Source organism: Bos mutus, chromosome 11, assembly GCF_027580195.1.
Source record: "Bos mutus isolate GX-2022 chromosome 11, NWIPB_WYAK_1.1, whole genome shotgun sequence".
Lineage (NCBI taxonomy): Eukaryota > Metazoa > Chordata > Mammalia > Artiodactyla > Bovidae > Bos > Bos mutus.
In genome coordinates this window covers 100,187,719-100,212,741 of record NC_091627.1, presented here as the reverse complement: position 1 = coordinate 100,212,741, position 25,023 = coordinate 100,187,719, and the positions used below count along the sequence as shown (strand labels likewise).

General features: G+C 45.7%; 1 protein-coding gene across 1 annotated transcript; it reads right to left on the bottom strand.

The window, feature by feature from the left end:
• Window positions 1-986: 986 nt before the first annotated feature.
• CREG2 (cellular repressor of E1A stimulated genes 2) lies at window positions 987-23,367 on the bottom strand. Its single transcript, XM_005900705.3, has 4 exons — window positions 22,862-23,367; window positions 20,007-20,176; window positions 7,898-8,011; window positions 987-5,679 (listed from the first exon to the last, which is right to left on the bottom strand). Exons 1-4 carry the CDS (start codon window positions 23,267-23,269, stop codon window positions 5,532-5,534), a joined length of 840 nt encoding a protein of 279 aa, XP_005900767.2. The 5' UTR covers window positions 23,270-23,367; the 3' UTR covers window positions 987-5,531.
• Window positions 23,368-25,023: the final 1,656 nt, after the last annotated feature.

Below are 25,023 nucleotides of genomic sequence, written 5' to 3'. Positions count from 1 at the left end.
GGGCACGTGAGTCAGACGGTGTCAGAGAAAAGGCTCGGGGCTCCAGAGCAGGAAGAGAGGGATGGGAGGAGGGTGGAGAGGTTGGAGGACGTGCCTGGATGTCCGAATGCATTTTCCCAGGTGGGCCGGTTCTGGAGATGACCCGCTCAGGACTGGGAGTGTGAGATGGAGTGGAGGTACGGTGACCAATCCATCTTGGTTTGCCCTAAGCTTTCTGACTTTACCACTGAAAGTCCTGTGTCCCGGGCACCCCTCAGTCCTGGGTCACTTGGGCTGCTGGTCGCGCTCTGCTTTGTCTCCAAGACAAGAGCATCTCTGAGAAGCCCGAGTGTCAGAGGCTGGTCTGCGAAAGCTGCAGGGTCACTCATGCTTGCAGGCATGCGTCATCTTTTGACCTACGCTTAAGTGTGTGTGGTATATTTTCTCATCAGCAAAAGGGAGCTTTTTTTTTGGTAGCCCTGAATTCTAGGAATAACAACTATGCTAAAAATGGCAAAGATGTCTAAGAGTGGGAACACTGAAATGTGGTTATATCAGCATTTCCAGTCTGCAAATTAACTGCATTGTACTCAGAGCTTTAAAAAAATCATATCAAGGGGCTTCCCTGGTGGCCCAGCGGTTAAGACTCAGTGCTTTTAATGCAGGGGGTCTGAATTTGATCCCTGGTCAGGGAAGGAGATCCCACACGCCAATCCCACACGTGACAAAGATGTGTGCTGCAGCCAAATTAAAAAAAAAAAAAGCCATATCAACAACAGTCACCCAGCTAGTTCTTTTCTTTCTGTTGGAAATGTAACTGCTGATTTACTATAATAGCATCTATTTTCTTATTAATCTAATAATGTCAATTGGTAATATTCCATGAAAGGGCTGTGTAGAAATATTATACATTTATTTAATTGAGCATGGAAGTCATATCCGGAATGAAATAGTGTTTAATTAGATAGACATATCCAGTTGCAAAAATATATTTTACACTCCACATGCATTACATAGCGCAAACCATAGCTTCATTATAATTCAAATTTTTTTTTTAGCAATTGACTTGGTATAAGCAATCAAGCATCAAGAAATTATTCTAGAGAAGTTTTATTTTCAGAACAGTATTTGATGGTTAAATTATTAAAAACGAAATACAGCCTTTCTGGAAAAATTGTAGAAATACATTTTAACCGCAGACAACTCTCTTAGAATGAGTTGACATATACAAGACTGTATATGTCATGTACGTATATGTATACATATACAAATATATACGTATATGTTGACATATAAAAGGCATATTGAAACAAGTCACATCAGAATTACACTGTCTACATCAACATCATAGATTGTACAATCATGGAAAATAACAATGTGTGGGGCAGGATATAGCTTATTCTTAGAAACAAAAAGAATTTTTAGTGGAAGATAACTGTAAATACAGCTCTTTGCTATGAACATCAGTGGAGAGTCACTGTGCCCAGACTTGGAGGCCCATATACGCCTATACCTTAATGTGTTTCTGCCAGAAACTGGAAGATTTCCTCCTCTTCTAAGTGGCCCACATAAAATCCATACAGCAGATTTGTTGAATTCTTATTAAGTTGTATTCAGTATTAAGTTGAATGCCTCTCGAAAACTTTGAAAGAAACATTCTCCCTCTTCCAAAAAGTGCATATATTAATGGCTAAAGAAAACAAACTGTCGTCTGTTTTGCTAGGCTTTGGCACAAGATCAGTCCTTAACTTGATTCGAAACCATTAAGAGGACATAAATGTCTTATTTAAGCTAAGCCTTAAATTTTGTTTGTTAAACTTTTTACTCTGAGAGAATTGTAGATTCTGAAGAATTGCCGATAACTGTAGATTCAAGGGAGTTGAAAGATTGAATAGGGAGACTCTGTGTGCCTTTTATCTATTTTGCCCCCAGTCTTGCAAAATGATACACTATCACAGCCAGGATTTTGACATTGATACAAACAAGCTAGAGAACATTTCCATCACAGCAAGTACCCCTTTATGGTCACACTCACCTCTTTCCTTCTCCACCCTCCTCCCTGGTGACCCTGATCTAGTCTCAGTTTCTAGAAGTTTACATTTCAAAATGTTCTATAAATGGAGCTACATGGTATGTAACCTTTGGGGATGGGCTTTTTCACTCAGCATAATTCTCTGAAGACTCATCCAAGTGGTTGCTTGTATCGGAAATTGTTTTTTATTGCTGCATGGTATTCCACGGCTTGACTGTATCACAACTTGTTTCACCAGTCACCCATTAAAGGACGTCGGGTTGTTTAGAGATTTGGAATATTATGAATAAAAATGCTTTGAACATTCATGTACAAGTTTCTGTGTGAACATAAGTTTGCACCTCTCTGGGATAAATGCCCAGGAGTGCATTGCTGAATGGTATGACAGTCACTGGTTTAGCTTTGTAAAAGACTGTGAGTTGGTTCTCCAGAGTGGCAGTTCTGTTTGATTTTCCCACCAGCTATAGATTGATCCCATTGCTCTGCATCTTTGCTAACATTTGATGTTGTCACTATAATTTAGCAATTTTGGTAGGTGCCCCATGATATTTATTGGCATTTTAATTTGCAATTCCCTAATGACTGATGATGTTGAATATCTTTTCATGTGCTCATCTGCCATATTATCTTCAGAGGAAGTTTGTTCATGTTCTCCATCATCTAATTGGATTTTTTAAAAACTGTTGAGTTTTATGCATTCTCCCTCTATTCCAGATGGTAGGCTTTTTTGAATATGCCATTGGCAGGTTTTCCCTCCCAGTAGGTAGCCCGTCTTTTCATTTTCTTAACATGATGATCTTTTGTAGAATGAAAGTTTAAAATTTTGATGAAGTCCAATTTATCAAACTTCCCTTTTATGGACTTTAGGCCTTTGGTGTCAAGTCTAAGAAGGCTTAGCTTAGTTCAGCCCTGGGTCTCATAGATTTTCTATCTTTTAAAAACAGTTTTATGGCTTTATATTTCATGTTTAGGGTTATGATCTATTTTTTAAATGGATTTTTATTGAAGTACAGTTGCTTTACAATGTGGTATTATTTTCTGCTGTGCAGCAGAGTGAATCAGTTATACTTTTACATGTATTCCCTCTTCTTTGGGTTTCTTTCCCAATCAGGTCACTACAGAGCATTGAGTAGAGTTCCTTGTGCTACACAGGAGGTCCTCATTGGTCATCTATTTTATACATAGTAATGCATATATGTCAATCCCAATCTCCCCGTTCATTCCCTCCCCTCCCAGTATCCATACATCCGTTCTCTATGTCTATATCTCTATTTCTGCCCTGCAAATAAGTTCATCTGTATCATTTTTTTTCTAGATTCCACATATAAGTGACATTGTACGTTATTTGTTTTTCTCTGACTTACTTCATTCTGTATAAGTCTCTAGTCAAATTGCGCAGTTTTGTTTATTTTTATGGCTGATTAATATTCTGTTGTATATATGTACCACACCTTCTTTATCCATTTCTCTGTTGATGGACATTTAGGCTGCTTCCATGTCCTGACTATTGTAAACAGTGCTGCTATGAACATCAGGGTGTGTGTGTCTTTTTGAATTATGTTTTTTTCTCTCCTCTTGCCCAGCAGTGGGATTGCTGGGTCATATGGTAGCTCTATTTTTACCCTCAAATTTACTTTATTCTTCTATATTAAACATTGCTATTGTTAAAGAATGCTTTTGATAAATAAAGAATTCTGTGCATTTGACTATGCTTTCATGAATAGGCACTTAAAAATATTTTGACAACTCAAACTCTCTTTATGTCTTAATTTTTTAAACAAAAATATAACAATAACACTATTATTTATTAAGTGAATACTTCCTATATTTTGCAGGCTGTGTTTTTAATGTTTATACAACCTACCTAAGCCACCAAAGAGGGTTTAGAGTCATAAAAAGGCAGAAAACTGGGTCTTGCTAGATCCCTTATAAATGTCAAATATAAGCGGTCTCCAATGTGTACTCATAGGTCCTTGAAGGCCTTAGGTGTATACAAAGGTATGATGTGGGTGCTCCTGTGTATAATTTGTAGAAAATTTAAAATCTAAAGTAAGAATCAAATTTCAGAGACTTTTTTTTTTTTTTCGAGAAAATGGTAGCTGATCATCCACAGGTAGGTTAGTCATCGCTTTACCGATTTTGCTGATTCAGTGACTACCTGTGTATTTCAGTAACTCTTTGTCTTGTTCTCAGAACTGGAAGTTGTCTGGGCACCACTCTGTCCATGGCGTGCAGTGCATGCTGGGAGAACCAGAGGCCGTCTGGGTGCCCGTCTGTTCACTGTGAGCAGCACTTGCTGGAGTCAGACCCTGGGATGCTGACCTCAGCACTCTGAGCCTCAGTGTTCTTGTCTGAAAGCGGCAACGATGATGCGTCTCCTTGGTTGTCAGACTCCAGTGAGACGATCCTGTCGAGGGCCTGGCCCACGGATGGGCAGGAAGCATGCCTTCAGCTACTGACTTCCTTCCTCCCTTTTCCTGTATGTGGCCTCTTCTTCCTTTCCAGCCTCTCCCTCTCTCCTCTTCTCTCTACACCACAGACTGAGTACCACTCCCTGTGTCTAAGAGAAGGGGGCGCTTTGTCACAGCACCAGGAGAGGGGGTCTGGGGAGCCTGATGGTGAAGCTGCCCTCCCCTAATGCACTATCATGACCTAGAACAGGGCTGCGCACCAAACTCAGGGTTCTCATGTGGTTTGTCACGGTACAGTGGGGAAAAAGCTTCATGAGTGACCAGTACATTTTAGCAGATGAGACTCAAGAATGCACCCACCATTCAGCAGAGGGATGGTAGGGAAAAAGTGAAAGTGTTAGTCGCTCAGTCATGTCCAGCTCTTTATGATCCCACGGACTGTAGCCCGCCAGGCTCCTCTGTCCATGGAATTTTCCAGACAACAATACTGGAGTGGGTTGCCATTTCTTTCTCCAGGGGATCTTCTTGACCCAGGGATTGAACCTGGGTCTCCTGCATTGCAGGTGGGATTCTTTACCACTGAGCCACCAGGGAAGCCCAGCAGGATAGTAACCCATAGACAAAGATTCCTGCACCCTCAGCCTGAACACAAGATGACAGCTATACGATGCGTATTTAGTTCTTCTGTGGTTGCAATGAGCTTAGAACCAAGACACGGCTTTGGGCACAACAAGCAACAAACATATTCTTATAATACAAAACAATCACGTTGTACATACAGGCATACTTTTTGTTTGAATGGAACAGCAGCTGTCTCAACATGTCACTATGACAACCAACAATGCTCCCACGCAGGTGAGTCTGGTTTGAAAGCATGTGAACAGACTCTCCAGGTGGAGTCCCTGTGTGATCTGGGTATTTGCAAAGGGCCACTTCACTCTCCTGCCAGCACAGGGGTCCCTGGTGACCTGCTCTCGTCCTGCTTGCTGTCAGGGAGACAGGCCTGCTGTGAACCCTTCCAAAAAGAGACAGCAGTCAACCACTGTCTGGCAGCGCTGTATAAAAGGTTTCCATTTCACGCAAGCATCACGGACTTTCTTCTCCCTCCATCAGGCCTTTCTTGGAACCGCTCTGAAGTACTCCTCCCTGGAGATGTCGGCTACTCCTCCATACCATTTCTGAAGCCAGATGTGTTCTACCTTCATCTTCATGAAGAACCATTCATATGGCCGAGGCCACTTTCTCATCACTGGGTGTCTGCAGAAATAAAGAAGTCACCATAGAGCAGTTTTCATTAGAGGCTGTGCCTCTGGAGCACAGGGCCAGATGTAGCCTTGGCCAGGTCACAGGGCCAGACGCCAGGTCTCTTGGGCTTGTGCTCAGTTGCTCAGTCGTGTCTGACTCTTTGCGACCCCATGGACTAGACCCTGCCAGGCTCCTCTGTCCCTGGGATTCTCCAGGCAAGAGTACTAGAGTGGGGTGCCACTCCCTTCTCCAGGGGATCTTCCTAATCCGGGGATGGAAACTGCATCTCCTGCATTGCATTCTTTACTCACTGGGCTACCTGGGAAGCCCCCAGGTCTCTGTGAAACCTGCTCAAACCAGCCAGAGGCCAAAGCCAGGGAGCCAGGGCTGGGGTCTGGGACCCTGAAAGGAGGGCAGGACACTGTCGTCCCCAGAGGGTGGTGGACAGCTCAAGTCTGGAGCCATGCAATGTGGTCTGAACCACAGTTTGGCTGCTGATAAACCGGGAAGCCTCACATGCTATTTGCCCTCTCCTTGCTGGTCATGTGGGGTGATAGGGACGCTGCTGGGATCACAGGGCTGCGTGGGGAACAGACAGTGAGGCTCATAAGGAACCTGCATGGAGGAAGTGTTCAGGGGACGTGGGTCACTGCTATCAGGAAGCATCAAGAAAGGCTTAAAATATCTCTGTGCTATGCTATGCTAAGTCACTTCAGTCGTGTCCGACTGTGTGACCCCATAGACGGCAGCCCACCAGGCTCCCCCATCCCTGGGATTCTCCAGGCAAGAACACTGGAGTGGGTTGCCATTTCCTTCTCCAATGCAGGAAAGTGAAAAGTGAAAGTAAAGTCGCTCAGTCGTGTCCGATTCTTATCGACCCCATGGACTGCAGCCCACCAGGCTCCTCCATCCATGGGATTTTCCAGGCAAAAGTACTGGAGTGGGTTGCCACTGCCTTCTCCGAATTAAGGATATAAAGAGTGGTTAAATCTCTGTATGAAATGTTAAAAGAATTTTGAGCCCTCTCTCTTTTTATTTTGTTGTTTAAAAACTGAGTATTTATTTATTTTCTAAATATTTATTGGGCTGTCCAGTGGTTAAGAATCCACTTTCCAATACAGGGGACTCAGGTTTGATTCCTGGTCTGGGAACTAAGATCCCACATGCCTTGGAGCAACTAAGCCCATGAGCTACAACTAGCAAGAAGCCCCAGTGCAGCCAAAATAAATATAAATAAATGTTGTTCAGTTGCTAAGTCATGTTCAGTTCTTTGCGACCCCATGGACTGCAGCAGGGCAGGCTCCACCGTCCTTCACTATTTCCCAGAGTTTGTTCAGACTCATGTCTGTTGAGTCCGTGATGCTATCTAACCATCTCATCCTCTATTGTCTCCTTCTCCTTTTGCCTTCAGTCTTTCCCAGCATCAGGGTCTTTTTCCGTGAGTCAGCTCTTTGTATCAGGTGGCCAAAGTGTTGGGGCTTCAGCTTCAGCATTCGTCCTTCCAATGAACATTCAGGGTTGATCTCTCTTAGGACTGACTGATTTGATCTCCTTGCTGTCCAAGGGACTCTCAAGAGTCCTCTCTACCACTACAATTCGAAAGCATCAATTCTTCGGCATTCAGCCTTCTTTATGGTCCAACTCTCACATTCATACATGACTGCTGGAAAAACCATAGATTTGACTAGGTGGACCTTTTTCGGCAAAGTGCTGTCTCTGCTTTTTTATTTTTTGGCGTAGTTGGCAGGACGTCTCTGCTTTTTAGAATGCTGTTTGTTTATTTGGCTGCACCAGGTCTTAGTCCTGGTGTGCAGGCTCAGTAGTTGAGCTGCTTGGGTTCAGCTGCCGCACAGCATGTGCGATCTTACTTCCTGGACCAAAGATCGAACCCGCATCTCCAGCATTGCATGCAGATTCTTTAAGACTAAGCCACAGGGGGAAGCCCCTTAAACCGTATGTGTGTATGTGTGTGTATGTGTGTGTGTGTTAGTCGCTCAGTTGTGTCCGACTCTTTGAGACCCCATGGACTGTAGCCCACCAGGCTCCTTTGTCCATGGGATTCTCCAGGCAAGAATACTGGAGTGGGTTGCCATTTCCTTCTCCAAAAAGGCTGTTAGGGCGGGTCAATAACTCCACAAATATTTACACATAAAGGAAGACACTATTGATGTCAGTGTTACAGTAACTTTTAAGGGTTTGGTAAGAACAAACACTTGAACCATATACCAACCTTGAAAACATGGCTTGCTTGGCAAATTCGATTTCTTCTGGAGACACTGCGACCATCCGACCAGTGAGCGTTAACCGGGCACAGCGAGGATCTTCTGGGTCCACGATGTTTTTTCTGCATTTGAAGGACAGTTTCCAGATATTAAAATGATGATAGAACATCAGCTGGACATATGAAGGATTTTACTAAAAAGAGAAAACAATAGTTACATTGCTAGTTATATCATTCAGGTTTTTACATTTTTCTGGAATTACTTGAAAATACTTTGACACATCTGATCCAGAAATCCCACTGCTAGGCATATATCCAGAGAAAACCATAATCCAAAAAGATGCACACACCCCACTGTCTACTGCAGCACTACACACAACAGCCAAGACAAGCGAACAACCTCGGTGTCCATCGACAGATGGACGGATGAAGATAGGGTCAGGTGAGTGGCGCCCCCAGAGCTGTACAGAGCAGCGAGCTGACTGAACAGGGGCTCCCACTGAGGGTCTGGCAGAGCCCTGGCCTGGCCTGGGTGCTCTTGCCTAGCACTTCCCAAGTTGTCTCCTGCCCCAAGGGTGCAGACTGACAGCTAGTGTACACACAAACACACCTGTCACACCGCCTGTGTGAAAATAGTTTAACTTTTTAATTTTATTGGAACACAGTTGATGTACTGTGTTCCAATAAAATTACTGGAAGGTTGTGTTAATTCCTGCTGTGCCGCAAAGTGCTTCAGTTTTTATATATATATATATATATATATATAAAATGCTAAAATATTTAATATATTTTATTATTTAAAAATATTATTTTACATGATGGTTTATCATAGGATAGTGAATATAGTTCCCTGTGCTATACAGTAGGGCCTTGTTGTTTATCCATTCTAAATGTGATAGTTCACATCTACCAACCCCAGGCTCCCAGCCCATCCCTCCCCTAATACCCTCCCCCTTGGCAATCGCAAGTCTGTTCTCTATGTATGTGAGTCTATTTCTGTTTTGCAGGTAAGTTCATTGTGTCATAGTTTAGATTCCACATATCAGATCAGATCAGATCAGTCGCTCAGTCGTGTCTGACTCTTTGAGACCCCATGAATCACAGCACGCCCGGCCTCCCTGTCCATCACCAACTCCCGGAGTTCACTCAGACTCACGTCCATCGAGTCAGTGATGCCATCCAGCCATCTCATCCTCTGTCGTCCCCTTCTCCTCCTGCCCCCAATCCCTCCCAGCATCAGAGTCTTTTCCAATGAGTCAACTCTTCGCATGAGGTGGCCAGAGTACTGGAGTTTCAGCTTTAGCATCATTCCTTCCAAAGAAATCCCAGGGCCGATCTCCTTCAGAATGGACTGGTTGGATCTCCTTGCAGTCCAAGGGACTCTCAAGAGTCTTCTCCAACACCACAGTTCAAAAGCATCAATTCTTCGGCACTCAGCTTTCTTCACAGTCCAACTCTCACATCCATACATGAGCACAGGAAAAACCATAGCCTTGACTAGACGAACCTTTGTTGGGAAAGTAATGTCTCTGCTTTTGAATATGCTATCTAGGTTGGTCATAACTTTCCTTCCAAGGAGTAAGCGTCTTTTAATTTCATGGCTGCAGTTACCATCTGTAGTGATCTACATATAAGTGATATTATATGATATTTGTCTTTTTCTTTCTGACGGATGTGGTACATATATACAACGGAATATTACTCAGCCATAAAAAAAGAGTGAAATAATGCCATTTGTAGCAACATGGATAGACAGACCTAGAAATGATCACACTGAGTGAAGTCAGAAAGAGATTTCAGGGGCTTGAGGTGTTGGGGAAACGTTCTTTTTATTTTATGTATTTCTATATTCTTTGAACATTACAATTATGTAATGCAGAAAAGTGGTTTCCAGGGGCTAGGGGGGCAGATAGGGAGTTTGGTAAAAGGGTATGAACTTGCAGCTACAAGATGAAGAAAATCTGAGAATCTAATTTATAACATGGCAACTCTTGTTAACAATGCTATGCTGTATAGCTGAAATTTTCTGAGAACTTGAATGTTCTTACAAAAAAGATAAACAGGAGGTGGCAGATATGTTAGTTAGCTACATGGTGGGATTTTTAAAAACTTTTTATTTTGTATTGGCACACAGCCAATTCACAATGTTGTGATAGTTTCAGGTGGACAGCAAAGGGGCTCAGCTACACAGATACATGTATCCCTTCTCCCCAAACTCCCCTCCAGTCAGGCTTCCCTGGAACATTGAGCACGTAACCTTGTGTATCCTTGTGGTACACAGTACATCCTTGTTGGTGATCCATTTTAAATATAGTGTACATATCCATCCCAAATTCCCTATCTCTTCTCCCCTTCCTTCCTCCCACTCCCCACAACCATAAGTTCATTCTCTAAATCTGTGAGTCATTTTTTGTTTTGTAAGTAAGTTCATTTGTATCATTTTTTCTTAGATACTACATATAAGGGATATCATACGATATTATTCCTTCTCTGATTTACTTCACTCGATGACAAACTCTAGGTCCATCCATATTGCAGCAAATGGCATTATTTCATTCTTTTTAATGACTGAATAACGTTCCATTGTGTATATATATACACACACACACCACATTTTCTTTCACATCTGTATCCATCCTTCGGTTGAGGGCCATTTAGCTTGCTTCTGTGTCCTGGCTATTGTAAACAGTGCTATAATGAACACTGAGGTGCATGTATCCTTTTGGATCATGTTTTTCTCCAGATATATGCCCTGATTGCAGGGTCATATGGTAGCTCTAGTTTTATTTTTTTAAGGACTCTCTCTACTCTTCTCCTTACTGGCTGTAAGGTGGTGGGAATTTTTGCACAATGTGTAAGTATATCAAATCATCAGGGTGTGTACTTTAAATATCTTATAATTTTGTCAATTATACCCCAATAAAGCTGGAAAAAGACCAAAAAAAAAAAAATAATAATAACGGTCACATACCGTTGTCTCCTGGTGGGCTGTGAAGGGGTAACTCGGCAGACCTCGGTTCTGAAAGGCCTGTCTTCAGGAGGACCAACCCCCTACTGGCTCCTCAAAGATGCCTCTGAGCCCTTGAGATCTCCCACTTCATAAGCATGTTTTTGTGCCTGCGGCCCTGGGCCATGCTGGCTCAGCTTGACCTCCTGGGCCCTGAGTCTGAGTAGCTAAGACCAATCATGCAGATGTTGAAACTGCCAAGTGACTGGATTCCAATAAAAACCCTGGACACCAAGGCTCAGGTGAGTGTCCTGGGTTGGCAATGTCTTGCATCTGTCATCACACATCATTTGTGGGAGGATTAAGTGCATCCCCGTGTTGAAATTTTAGTGGGAAGGAGCCCTCGGAAGCTCAGGCCTGGTTTTTCCCGGACTTCATTTCATGCACCTTTTGCCCTCGATGACCTTGATCTGTATCCTCTCACTGGAATAAACCACGAGCTGTTGAGTCCTGTGAGTTCTTCCAAGGAACTTGAGGGTGGTCTTGGGACCCCAGGTACAGATGACCAAGGAGACTCTGAGGATGCTCTTTTCAAAGATGGTATATATCACAAAACGGTGGCTTTGAGGCTTGACTCGTCAGAACTCATTCCTGTCCATTATAACATTAACTTGAGAAAGGTACATTTGTTAAGCAAAACACATGTTTTGCTTATACTTAGGGAACTTGTTTTCACCTGCCTTCAAGTTTTTCTTTATTACACACCCTGTTGAATCATAACAGGAGAAAGAGTGGCCACGCCCACATAAATTGCTTCATGTGAGAACATTGTGTACCATTTGAAAGTGTTACCATTCATGGTGGTTTTGACATTGCAAAACTGTTGTTGCTGAATTGTGAATTTTTCTAAGATGAAAGAAGGATGGAAGGCAATCTACATAATAGCTGTAAACACTGAATTGACATTGAAGTTTGTATAAAAACCTGAGATGGATAGGAGAAAGTAAAAATAGTAAATGGGAACTAAATTTACATATACCCGACAAGACTGTCATCAGTTGTACTGAATATGTTTGCTATTAAAGCCATTTTTTCCCCACAAAGCTGCTCCTTCATGAAAGCAATGAAATGAGGATTCATAAGTAAGTCATAATAGAAGCACACACTGCATTTAAGAAGGGGGCATTTTGCATCTCCACTGGTGGTGATTACACCACCTAGAAAAAACATGTGTGTGTGTGTGTGTGTTAGTTGCTTAGTCGTGTCTGATTCTTTGCAACCCCATGGACTGTAGCCCACCAGGCCCCTCTGTCCTTGGGATTCTCCAGGCAAGAACACTGGAGTGGGTTGCCATATCCTTCTCCAAAAGGAACTATAGAAAGAAAGAAAGTGAAGCCGCTCAGTCGTGTCCGACTCCTTGCGACCCCCTGGACTGTAGCCTACCAGGCTCCTCCATCCATGGAATTCTCCAGGCAAGAGAACTGGAGTGGGTTGCTATTTCCTTCTCCAAGAAAGAAGACAATGTGTTTAAATAGGTAAATTGAAAGCTTTTCATTTACACAGTAGGTAACCCCTCTAAACATCATATAACTTCCTTCCCACCTACGATAGGCAGGATAATGGCCCCTGAAAAAGTCCACATACTAATCTTTGAAACGTGTGACTGTGTTACCTTTTTAACTTTTAGTTTTATATTGGCGTATAACCAATTAACAATGTTGTGATGGTTTCAGGGGCACAGCAGAGCAACTCAGCTATACAAATACATGTGTCCATTCTCCCCCAAACTCCCCTCCCCGCTCAGGCTGCCACATAACACTGAGCAGAGTTCTCTGTGCTATACAGTGGGTCCTTGTTGGTTATCCATTTTAAACATGGCAGTGTGTACTGCTCCTGCTGCTGCTGCTAAGTTGCTTCAATCGTGTCCGACTCTGTGCAACCCCATAGGCGGCAGCCCACCAGGCTCCCCTGTCCCTGGGATTCTCCAGGCAAGAACACTGGAGTGGGTTGCCATTTCCTTCTCCAATGCAGGAAAGTGAAAAGTGAAAGTGAAGTTGCTTAGTCGTGTCCGACTCTTCGTGACCCCATGGACTGCAGCCTACCAGGCTCCTCCGTCCATGGGATTTTCCAGGCAAGAGTACCGGAGTGGGGTGCCATTGCCATGTCCACCCCAAACTCTCTAATGTGTCACCTTTCATGGCCAAGGGGAGTTAATCAGCTGACCTGGATTACCAACCTGGGATCAGTGTGATCACAAAGGTCCTTAAAAGTGGAAGAGGGAGGCAAAAGAGAAGGTTGGAGTGATGTGATGGGAAAAAGATTCTCCTGGCCATGGCTGGCTGTGAATATGGGAGCGGGGGCTGAACCCAGGAGAGGAGAGAGCCTCTAGAAGCTGGAAAAGGCAAGAGAGTGAATTTTCCCTGAAGCTTGTTATCTGTTCTTTAGACAAAATATTACATCTTACAAGGGTTATAGAGCAAAATAATGGAAAGAGATGTTGCTGGTACTGTTTGGAATCCTTGAATGGCCCTGTTCTGTCTGGACCAGTCCAGGGTTTTTAGGGGCCCACTCCCCTATCTGGCGGTGTTAGCAGGCACAAAGGAACCGCCTGCTCTGCCTCCCTGAACCTCCAGAGGCCTCCATACCCCTCCTGTTTCCTGCTTAGCATGTACACAGGCTCCCTAGTCTGAGACACCATCTGCTACTCCTTGACCTCTGACTCTAGCTGAACTTCATTCCTTGGCTCCTAATGGAGCAAGAAAACATCACTATTAAAGATTTTTAATAGCAACTGCTGCCGATTTTGCATTTGTGCATCTCTGTGTGACTGAAGTTGAGGTGGTGGTGATAATGGAGGGGAGCAAATTCATTTCAGGAAGAGTCACTTTTTCTTTTCAAATAGTCTTTTTTTTAAATATTTGGCCCAATATATATATTTATATTGATTTATTTTTACTTTTTGTCAGGTGGCATGTGGGGTCTTAGTTCCCTGACCAGGGAACCCACGCCTCCTGCCTTGGGAGCACAGAGCCTTAACCACTGGACCACCAGGGAGTCCAACACTATTTTTTTTAAACAGTCTGTTCTGGAATAACTGAAAGTTATTTGGGTTCATCTGCAGGCCCTTCCGGAGAAGGCAATGGCACCCCACTCCAGTACTCTTGCCTGGAAAATCCCATGGATGGAGGAGCCTGGTGGGCTGCAGTCCATGGGGTCGCTAAGAATTGGACATGACTGAGCAACTTCACTTTCACTTTTCACTTTCATGCATTGGAGAAGGAAATGGCAACCCATTCCTGTGTTCCTGCCTTGAGAATCCCAGGGACAGGGGAGCCTGGTGGGCTGCCATCTATGGGGTCGCACAGTTGGACACGACTGAAGCAACTTAGCAGCAGCAGCAGCAGCAGCAGGCCCTTCCAGCCTCTATTTTTTGAGACTCTGAACAAGTTGGTCCATTTTCATGCTGTTGATGCCATTTCCACTCCACAGTTTGATGTTCTTATCCATGGCTTCTCTGAGTTTCTTGGGATGAAATTGTTGTCATTTGGAAGCCTTGGCCATGTGTCTTTGTAGGACAGGCTGCTACATTTCTGTGTGTGTCTTGGGCTAGGATTTTCTCTGATCTACCATCAAGTCTTGTGATTCAATAGACTCCAGAGGGACACGTGCAGAGGTACAAGACATGCAAAAGGGGGAGCTAGGTCCACTTCCAGGCAGGAGAGCAGCAGGGACGCTAAAAACAGTTCACTCTAAAGGGCAAATTACGATTTCACAGGACCGTTCAATTTACAACCCATTTGTCTGCAGTTTTTACCTTTCTCTAGCATTTTGCCATGCTAAGAATATATTAAAGTTTATATGAATTGATTGCATATCACGTGTGAGTCATTTTAATATCTATATTTAAAAACCATGTATATTATAAATAGGAACAATCGTGACTCCCTCAAAATACCAATGAGAGCCTTAGCATGAATCAGAATGAATTACCATGTTTCTCTCCACACTTGCAAATGCACTGAAACTGCACATCCATCCGTGGTGGGCTGAGTAAAGCCTCCCCACAAAGATGTCCACGTCTGAGTCCCCAGAACGTATGACTGTTATTTATATGGCAGTGAGGACTTCATCGGAGAAGGCGATGGCACCCCACTCCAGTACTCTTGCCTGGAGAATCCCATGGATGGAGGAGCCTGGTAGGCTGCAGTCCATGGGGTCGCTGAGAGTCAGACATGACTGAGCAACTTCACTTTCACTTTTCACTTTCACGCATTGGAGAAGGAAATGGCAACCCACTCCAGTGTTCTTGCCTGGAGAATCCCAGGGACGGGGGAGCCTAGTGGGCTGCCGTCTATGGGGTCGCACAGAGTCAGACATGACTGAATCGACTTAGCAGCAGCAGCAGCAGCAAGGACTTCATAGATATGATTAGGTTAATGACTGTGAGATGGGCAGTTTATCCTGGATTATCTGGATGGGCCCAGTGTAAACACAAGGCCCCTTAGAGAGGGAGGCAGAAGATCAGATTAGAGGACATGTGCTCAGTAACTCAGTGTCTGACTCTTTGTGACCCTATCACCATAGCCTGCCAGGCTCCTCTGTCCATGGGATTCTCCAGGCAAGAATACTGGAGTGGGTTGCCATGCCCTCCTCCAGGGGATCTTCCTGGCCCAGGGATCAAACACACATCTCTGCATCTCCTGCATTGCAGACGGATTCTTTACCCACTGAGCCACCTAGGAAGCCCAAGAGAATACAGTGCAGGATAATAGCATTCAATTCAATATGGCCTGAGATGGGAGTCGAGAGAACTGTACCGGCAAAAACATACATGTATTAATAGATGAATGGGACAGAATAGAGCCCGGAAATAAACCTATACACCTATGGTCAACTCATCTTTGACAAAGGAGGCAAAAATATACAATGGAGAAAAGACAGTCTCACATAAATCAGTGAAGTTAGAACACTCTCTCACACTACACAGAAAAATTCAGAGTGTTTTAAAGACCTAAATAGAAGACATGACGCCATAAAATTCCTAGAAGAAAACATAGCCAAAGCATTCTCAGATATAAATTGCAGCAATTTTTCTTAGCTCAGTCTCCCTGGGCAAAAAAAAACAAAAACAAAAATAAACAAATGAGACCTGCTGCTGCTGCTGTTAAGTCGCTTCAGTCGTGTCTGACTCCGCGAGATCCCATAGGCGGCAGCCAACCAGGCTGTGTCGTCCCTGGGATTCTCCAGGCAAGAGCACTGGAGTGGGTTGCCATTGCCTTCTCCGAAATGAGACCTAATCAAACGTAAAAGTCTTTTACACAGCAAAGGAAACCATCAACAAAATAAAAAGACAACCTGTGGACTGGGAGAAAATATTTTAAATGATATGACTGACAAGGGGTTAATCTCCAAAAGATACAAACAACTCATAAAATTCGATGTCAAAAAGACAAACAACCCAGTCAAAAAATGGGCAGAAGACCTAAACAGACATTTCTCCAAAGGAGACATACAGATGGCTAACAGGCACATGAAAAGATGCTCAGTATCACTGATTATCAGAGAAACACAAGTCAAAATCTCGGTGAGCTATCACCTCACACTGGTCAGAATGGCCACCATCAAAAAATCTACAAATAATAAATGCTGGAGAGGGCTTGGAGAAAAGGGAACCCTCCTGCACGGGTGGTGGGAATGTAATTGGTGCAACCACTACAGAGAACAGTATGCAGGTTCCTTAAAAAACTAAAAATAGAGTTATGACATGATCCAGCAACCCCACTGCTGGGCTTATATCTGGAAAAGACAAAAGCTCTAATTCAAAAAGATACATGTATCCTGAAGTTGTGTCTGTTGACAGATGAATGGATAAAGATATAGCACATGTGTACAATGGACTATTATGCAGCCATAAAAAGAGTGAAATAATGCCATTTGCAGCGACATGCATGGACCTCGAGGGCATTACACTAAGTCAGATAAAGACAAATGCTGCATGATATCCTTATATGTGGAAGCTACAAAAGCCGAACACACTGAAACAGATTCAGTGGTGGTTATGAGTCTAGGGGCTTGGAAACTGGGGAGATGTTGCTCAAAGAGCACAAATTTGCAGTCAGAAGATGACTAAGTCCTGGAAATCTAAAGTCAGCACAGTGATCATACTCAACGTTGTTGCTCAGTCATTCCATCGTGTCTGACTCTTTGCGACCCCATGGACCACAGCATGCCAGGCTTCCCTGTCCTTCACCATCTCCCTGAGCTTGCTCTAACTCATGTCCAGTGCGTCATTGATGCCATCCAACAATCTCATCCTCTGTCGCCCCTTCTCCTCCTGCCCTCCATCTTTCCCAGCATCAGAGTCTTTTCCAGTGAGTCGCCTCTTTGCATCAGGTGACCAAAGTACTAGAGCTTTAGCATCAGTCCTTCCAATGAATATTCAACATTACTGTGTTATAAATGTCAAAGTTGCTAGGAGACTGTTCTCACCACAAAAAAGAAATGATAATTATGTGATGTGATCAAGTTGTTAGCTAGGACTGCAGGGGTAACATATTGTAATACATAAATGTATCAAATCAACATGTCAATTATCACAAATTTTAAAAAAGGACTTCTGAGCTACTTGCCAAACACATACATCAGCTTAGATGACAAGTTTTCAGGTTAAAACTCTCACTTAATAGAGTTAGTCATTCAGTCTTGTCTGATTCTTTGTGACCCCATGGACAGTAGCCCACCAGGCTCCTCTATTCATGGAATTCTCCAGGCAAGAATACTGGAGTGGGTTGCCATTCCCTTCTCCAGGGGATCTTTTCAACCCAGAGATCGAACCTGTGTCTCCTGCATTGAAGGAGGGCCTAAATCACATATTAAGTCAATTATTGATTATTAGGGGTCATTAACTTAATTATTAGGGATCATATTAACTATTAGGGATCAGGCATTATTTTTATTCTGAGAGGTAGGTGGAGCTCCCAGGCAGGGTCTCCTAGGCCATATTCAGGGTTTTGTTATCTTTTCCTAATGAAAGAGTTTAGGCAGGTGAATCTTAGGATCTTGTGGATCTTGTCTGGGTTTTGAAAGATGCCCAGGTAGAGCACTGGGTCAGCTGAACTGCCTCCGGCTGGATGGATGGATCTCCACTGTCAGCTCCAGTGCGGGGAGCGGGGTGGGGGCAGGGATCGGGGCCGGGTTGGGGGAGGTGAAGGGTGGTGGGGGAGGTGTAAGCAACAGAGCCTTATCCAGGCTGCATTTTATGGCGCATTGTTGCTCTGATTATTATGACCTCCCTCACCCAAAGAAGCGCTTCCCTGGTGGCTCAGCAGTAAAGAATCCTCCTGCAATGAAGGCGACTCGGGTTCCATCCCTGGGTCAGGAATATCCTCTGGAGAAGGACATGGCAACCCATTCCAGTATTCTTGCTTGGAGAATCCCATGGACAGAGGAGCCTGGTGGGCTACAGTCCATGGGGTCCCAAAGAGTCAGACATGAATGAAGCGACTGAGCATGCCCCCTAAGAACTGACATCTGTTCACTTAGTATGTTTTTCATGCTTTGCATAAAGAAGTACAGCATTTTGGAGCTGGGAGGAATTTTACCTGAGTTCCCAAAGCATCACTACATTACAGGTGAAGACAAGTGAGGCTCCGGGGGCAAAGGGACTCTCCCGAGGTCTCCCGCCACCTCTGCTCCTCCTGCGGGGGTGTCCCTTCCATGCACCACCCTCCAGGAGCTAGCTGGGTGCAGACATCTCCCTAGCAGCACCACATTTTTAGTTCAGACAAAGGTGTTACAGTGTTCCATTTCTGCCTAACTGTCCTTTCTTTTAGAGAGTTGTCTTTTAAAAAAGAAGTGTTTATTTATTTTAAAATATTTATTTATTTATTCCTCTGTGCTAAGTCTTTTCGTTTTAGCATGTGGGGTCTAGTTCCCTGAGCAGGGATCAGACACGGGCCCCCTGCACTGGGAGTGTAGAGCCTTAGCCACTGGGCCACCAGGGAAGTCCCTAGAAAGTTTTTGAGAAAGTGATTTTAGGGACTCTGGGTCTTCATCGCGCATACCTCATGGGGGCAGGTAGAAAAACACGAAATAGACTTCAGGCAGGCTGTTCCTGGGGAACAAACCACTGGCTCTTCCTTCCCCACCCTCTCCTCCCCACCTCCACCTTTGCCATCACAACAAGAGCTATCATTTACTCAGCCGTGGTGTGCAAGACACTCAAATCTTTCCAACCCTCCCCATCACCCTAGGAGGTAGAAATTGCTATTTCCATTTCACAGATGAGGAAATGGAGGCTCCCAAAGTTCAATAACTTTGTGCCCCAAATCACACACCACATGAATGGCAGAATTCTATCCATCTGATTCCACGGCTTATAATACGTTCTTACAACATATGTTGCCAATGTATCTGGAACACACTGGCACTGGACTTTTATAGGTTTTTTTGGCCGTGCACCTTGGCATGGTGGGATCTTAGTTCCCTAACTGGGGATCAAACTGTACCCCCTGTGTTAGAAGCACAGAGTCTTAACCGCTGAACCACGAGGGAAGTCCCTAGCATTAGACTTTAAAAATATATATTTTAAAATATTTTATTTATTTGTTTATTTATTTGCCTGTGCTGGGTCTTAGCTGTGGCATGTGGGATGTAGTTCCCCGACCAGGGATCAAAGCCAGGCCCCCTGCATTGGGAATTCAGAGTCTTAGCCTGTGGACCACCAGGGAAATCCCCCCAGCACTAGACTTTTAATTGCTTGAAATGATCTGTATTTTAAACCAAGATCAGCTTCACATTTCAGTTTCATGTCTTCCAAAGGTGTGTCTTAGGGACATAAAACAGAAACATGAAAAACCATTTGGGAGCTGCCTAAGTGGTTACAATAACTGCCATCCTCGGGATAAAGCTGTTGCTTTGATAATTTTTTTCAAAACAAAAAAGAACCTTCGAAACTACCTAGTTCATCACTTAATTCCGTAGATGATGAAAGCAGCATGGAGACCCCAGGGCCTCGGCCAGTCTTGGAGCCTGGTGAGACCCAGAGCCGGGACCAGAAACAGCCCTGGCCGAGTGGTGAGGAATGGCTTTGCATCTCAGGGCCCCATGAACGCCACAACCTCCCTGCCTTGTGTAGAGGAGCTGGGTGACGGAGGCCAGGCCCTTGCCTACCTGCAGAACTCTCCTTCAGATTCTGGCAGCAGGAGCGAGGCCATGGGGTTCTTCATCAGATCGGCCACCAGGAGGTCCTTGGGTGTCACATAGAAGAAAGGAATCCCAGTACTGTTGTCGAAGGGGCCATCACTGATGGGCAGGCAGGTCCCAAATGGCAGGCCTGGGATCTAACAAACATCAAGGGGAAAAAAAGGGCCTTTTCAATACAGGGCTGTGGACTGACTTGAGCTGGGAGCTAAGTCTGTGTCTCTGACCAGAAAACAGAGCATCGGGGATGCAACAGCAGCATGACATCACCACGGTTTTGACAGGTCATAAACCCAGGCAGAGTGGTTCCCAATCTATCCCCTTTACCCGTTGATGGCTTCATGATTTCTACAGAGGAGCTTAGCAGTGGCGCCTGTGGATGGGGAGTGGTGAGGGAATTCTTCTTGAAGCTTCAGAAAAACAGCAAACACACTGTATTGTGACTTCCCTCGTGGTCTAGTGGTTAGGACTCCATGCTTCCACATGGGGGCCCAGGTTCGATCCCTGGTCCGGGAACTGAGATCTCACATGCCATGTGGTATGGCCCAAAACAAACCAAAAAATTAAGGGACAAAATAAAAAACTAATTAAAAAACCACTCTATTAAATTGAAAGTTATTTGGGGGAAAGGCAATGAAATTCATGGAGGGGTGGAGGGTTACCAAAGACCTTTCTCACAAGCTGCCCCAGGAATCCCACTGCCTTCACCACCTGCCCCAAATTTTTGGCAACTCTGGGGATAGAATTTAAACCTCACATCTTACCTGGTCTTTGGAATTCAGGAACTTTCTGTTATAGTTTCCTTTAGGGTTCTACCACTTCCTCACTTATCACTCACATATTTTATTGTAGTAAGTAATATTTCAGTCATATAATTCAGTAACTTAAGGGAATTTGTTTCTTACCCTATTAGCTTCAAGGGAGACACAGAAGCATGCAAAAGCAATTTCTGTTCACGATCATTCAGTACAGCAGGTGAGATTCTCAGACATACACACAAATATTTCTCAGGTTTTTCCCAAGCCCTGCTGGGTCCAGCATCACGACCTTTACCCTTTATAGAGTGTGATTCTCATCGTTACTTAGCTCAGCACTCGGGGGCTGTCTTTGAAGTATCACTTAACAACAGTATGTAGAATTATGATAAGGGGTGGCTTTAACCTTTGAAGAAATCCTACAAAATGGTAACATGTCATTACCAGATCCTGTTTTCAGCTGTCATTCACAAACTTTGTGATGGGGTTGCAAAGAGTCGGATACACCTGAGCGACTGAACTGAACTGATTCACACACTGGCTGGTCATGCTGGGCACACATGCCAGGCATGCAGTGAAAGTTCTCTGAATTTATTGGGCTTGGTGTAAATGTCAATAGTGGAAAAGGGAACTACTAACAAGGCTAAGAAAAGGGATGTTGAAAGTCATAATATCTTTGAATACTTTGGCATTAGACTTTTAATTGTTGGGAGGGATCTATGTTTTAAACCAAGATCAGCTTCATATCCTCTGAAGGTGTGTCTTAGGAGCATAAGATATTGCTGTGGAAAACTATTTGAAGGCTGCGAGAGATGTTAAGATCATCTCCATCATCAGAATAAAGTTGTCATTTAGATTCTTTTTTTTTCCAAAGCATAAAAGGACCTTCAGAACTACCTAGTCCAACACACTTTCATAGATGAGAAAAGCGAAGAGAAGGACCCAGTGACTTAGTCACAGTTTCAGAGCTGGTGAGACCCGGATCTGGGCCCAGAACCTTCCCCCGCTGCCCTACCCCATGACCTACAAATGTCATAATAAAATAAATTTTTTTGCATTAAATAAATAGGGGTTCAAATTACTGCCCTGTAATAAAACCCTTACAACTATCTCTTTTTAAAATTGTATTAATTTATTTTAATTGGAGGATAATTACTTTACAATATTGTGATCGTTTTTGCCATAGGTCTCTTTAAGTTTTTTTTTTTTTTTTTAAAGTGGACCGTTTTTACTTACTGAATTTGTTACAATATTACTTCGGTTTTTTGTCTTTTTGGGCGCAAGGCAGGTGGGATCTTAGCTGCCCATCAGGGACGGAACCACACCCCTTGCAGGGGAAGGCCAAGTCCCAACCACTGGACCACCACTGGACTCCTTACATCTATCTCAACAGCCCTAAAAGCTTTACGGAGGGTGCTCACGCAGGAACGCTACATCCTCATCAAGTGTCCATGTTATTTCAGCTTCAGGTGGAATCATGTCTAACAGGTGAATAAAATAGCCTGTGAACTGAAGGAGGAGAGCTGCAGCTGGTGACAGCGCTGTCGCTCCGGCACTCACAGCTTCGGCACAGGAAGCCTCCTTTCCAGAACGGTTCTCGAATGCCATTGTTTTAAATGTAAATTTCCACCGAAACCACTGTTCTGGCGTCAGCAGGGGACAGGGCAATTCCGGTCGGTGGGCGGGAATGGGGCTGGATGCGGGGAGGGGCTGGCTGTGCGGCTTGGTGATGCCAAAGGCGGCTCTGGCGTCTTTTGTCCAGGTCTCTGGTCAGGCGTGGTGATTTGCACCCCCTCTTTGGCCATTTCAAGACCGCGCTTCGGTCCTCATCCACCTGGCAGGAAGCCTGCTTGTCGTCCTTCCTCTCGCACCCCGCCGCCCCCGCCCCCGGTTTGCCCGGGTAACCGAAGCAAAATCTGCTTTCATTAATTACACGCTGTCCACCCCGATCCAGACCCCCGCTGGCGTCTGCTAGACCTGGATCGGAGCACGGGAGTGGCCCCAGGCTCTCCGGGTCCCCTGGGCGCGCCAGGCACTCCCCTGCACGCGGCTCCGGCGGGGGCGGCTTACCTTCTCATGGGCGGACACGGTGGCCAGACAGCCCCAGGCGCTGGCGTGGGCCAGAAAGCGGGCGATGCCCGGGCGCAGCCTCGTGCCGCCCTCGCGCGGGTAGGAGAACATCCCGGGCGGCGCGGGGGGCGACCTGGCGCGGGCGGCGCCCTCCGGGGGAGGCAGGTGTGCGTCCTCCTTGTGCGCCGAGGCCGGGAAGCTCCGCTGCCAGAGGCTGCCCGAGTCCCCCAGCAGCGCGGGCAGCGTCTCCTCCGTGGAGGCTCCGTCCAGCTCCTCGTCCACCTCGTTGGTGACGGCCCAGGACACGGAGCTCACGATCACGTAGCCCGCGGCCGGGGACAGCAGGGCGCCACACCACAGCAGCCAGGACAGGCGGGGCCCGGGCCGCCGGCCGCGGCGCCGCGACATCTTGCGGAGCGCGCGGGGCCCCGGGGACCCCGAGAGGGACGCGCGGCCCCCGCCGCAGGTGCCCGGGTGGGGCCCCGGGCGGTCCTCGCAGCCGCGCGCTGCGCTGGGAGGTGGGGCTCCCGCACGCACTGCAGCCGCGGTGCGCAGTCCTCCCTGCGCGCCTGGCCTGGGCTGCGCTTCTTTTCCGGGTGGATGGCACAGCGTTCTCCAGCCAGACGCGGGGCCGTTGAGGTCCCGGCTCAGCGCACCCCTCCACTCACCAACTGTGCGGCCCTACCGAGTCACGTAACCTCTCTGTGCCCGGTTCCTTCATTAGGAAACACAGAAAACAGTATTTACCATCGCGGGGGTGAGGGATGGGAGGATGAAAGCGGTTAATGTTTGGAGAGGTTTAGGCCAGTGTGTGGCGTGAAGCAAGCGCTACGTGCTGTGAAATAGACAAGAGGCAGGGGTGGTTGTCGTTTGGTCCAGGAGGAAGCTGAGCGAAGGGGGATGGTAAGATTAGTCTTACCAAGTCTTCTGAGGCCAAGGCCCTGTCCTCTTGCTCTGTAAGCACCGTGGTCGTCTTACACTTGGCTGTGACAGGAGAGCATTGCCACCAGTTCATCTAAAACTCCCAGAAGTAAAGAACCCACCTGCAGGAGCCTGCAAGTTCCGTCCCTGGGTGAGGAAGATACCCCGGAGGAGGGCACTGGCAACCCACTCCAGTATTCTTGCCTGGAGAATTTCATGGACAGAGGAGCCTGGCGGGCTACAGTCCATGGGGTCGAAAAGAATGAGACACGACTGAGCACAGGGCAGGGCATCTAAAATCATAATCAAATTGCTCACTACTTATATGTTGTGTCCAGCTCAGCAGATAGGGATTGCAAGTGGTCGACGCACAGTTTGGGGAAAAGAAACTAGAGACAGAATTAAAGTTTTAAAGATGGGACCAGGGGACTCAAGACCTCTTGGGTCCAGAGCCCTGTTCCTCGGGCCCACATCATTTTTATTTAGTGTCTTGGCAAGCAGGAAGTATCTGTTGTGCTACAAAGTCAGCTTCCTGTGTCCCCGGTCACATCTCCCATTTTATTGATTACTTTAAACTATCTTTGTTATTTTCTTGTACAAGGGCTCTCACCTAGCTGGAGGTCATAAACCTGCATACGCCTTGGGAAAACATCTTAGTGTGCGCACAAGCAATGTTCTGAACTTACGCTGACCCGGCGTCCCAAGGTCCACACTATGTTTTTCCTTAGCCTAGCAGGGTATGCCGACCCCAACTGATCAACCCGATGTACTTTTATTTGGGTTATGCTGTATTGCTATATTTTGCTTTCATTCTTTTCCCATGGTGATTTTCTCAAGGCTTAGCCAGAGCAATGGAGAAGGCAATGGCACCCCACTCCAGTACTCTTGCCTGGAAAATCCCATGGATGGAGGGACCTGGTGGGCTGCAGTCCATGGGGTCGCTAGGAGTCGAACAGGACTGAGCGACTTCACTGTATTTTTTCACTTTCATGCTTTGGAGAAGGCAATGGCAACACCCTCTAGTGTTCTTGCCTGGAGAATCCCAGGGACGGGGGAGTCTGGTAGGCTGCCGTCTATGGGGTCACACAGAGTCGGACACGACTGAAGCGACTTAGCAGTAGCAGCGGCAGCCAGAGCAACAGGCGGCTGACTATTAACCCCTGCACTTATACACTAAAATGAAGGTGAGGGACTTTCCTGGGGGTCTGGTGGTTGGGACTTCCAGCTCCCATGCAGGGGGC

Excerpts from the sequence above, each read along its gene's own strand:
- CREG2 (XM_005900705.3), bottom strand. The coding sequence starts at position 23,269 with ATGTCGCGGCGCCGCGGCCGGCGGCCCGGGCCCCGCCTGTCCTGGCTG. Across the intron at positions 8,012-20,006 it reads TCTGAAGGAGAGTTCTGCAG|AAAAAACATCGTGGACCCAG; the intron begins GTAGGCAAGGGC and ends CTTCAAATGCAG. Across the intron at positions 5,680-7,897 it reads AAGCAAGCCATGTTTTCAAG|ACACCCAGTGATGAGAAAGT; the intron begins GTTGGTATATGG and ends TTATTTCTGCAG.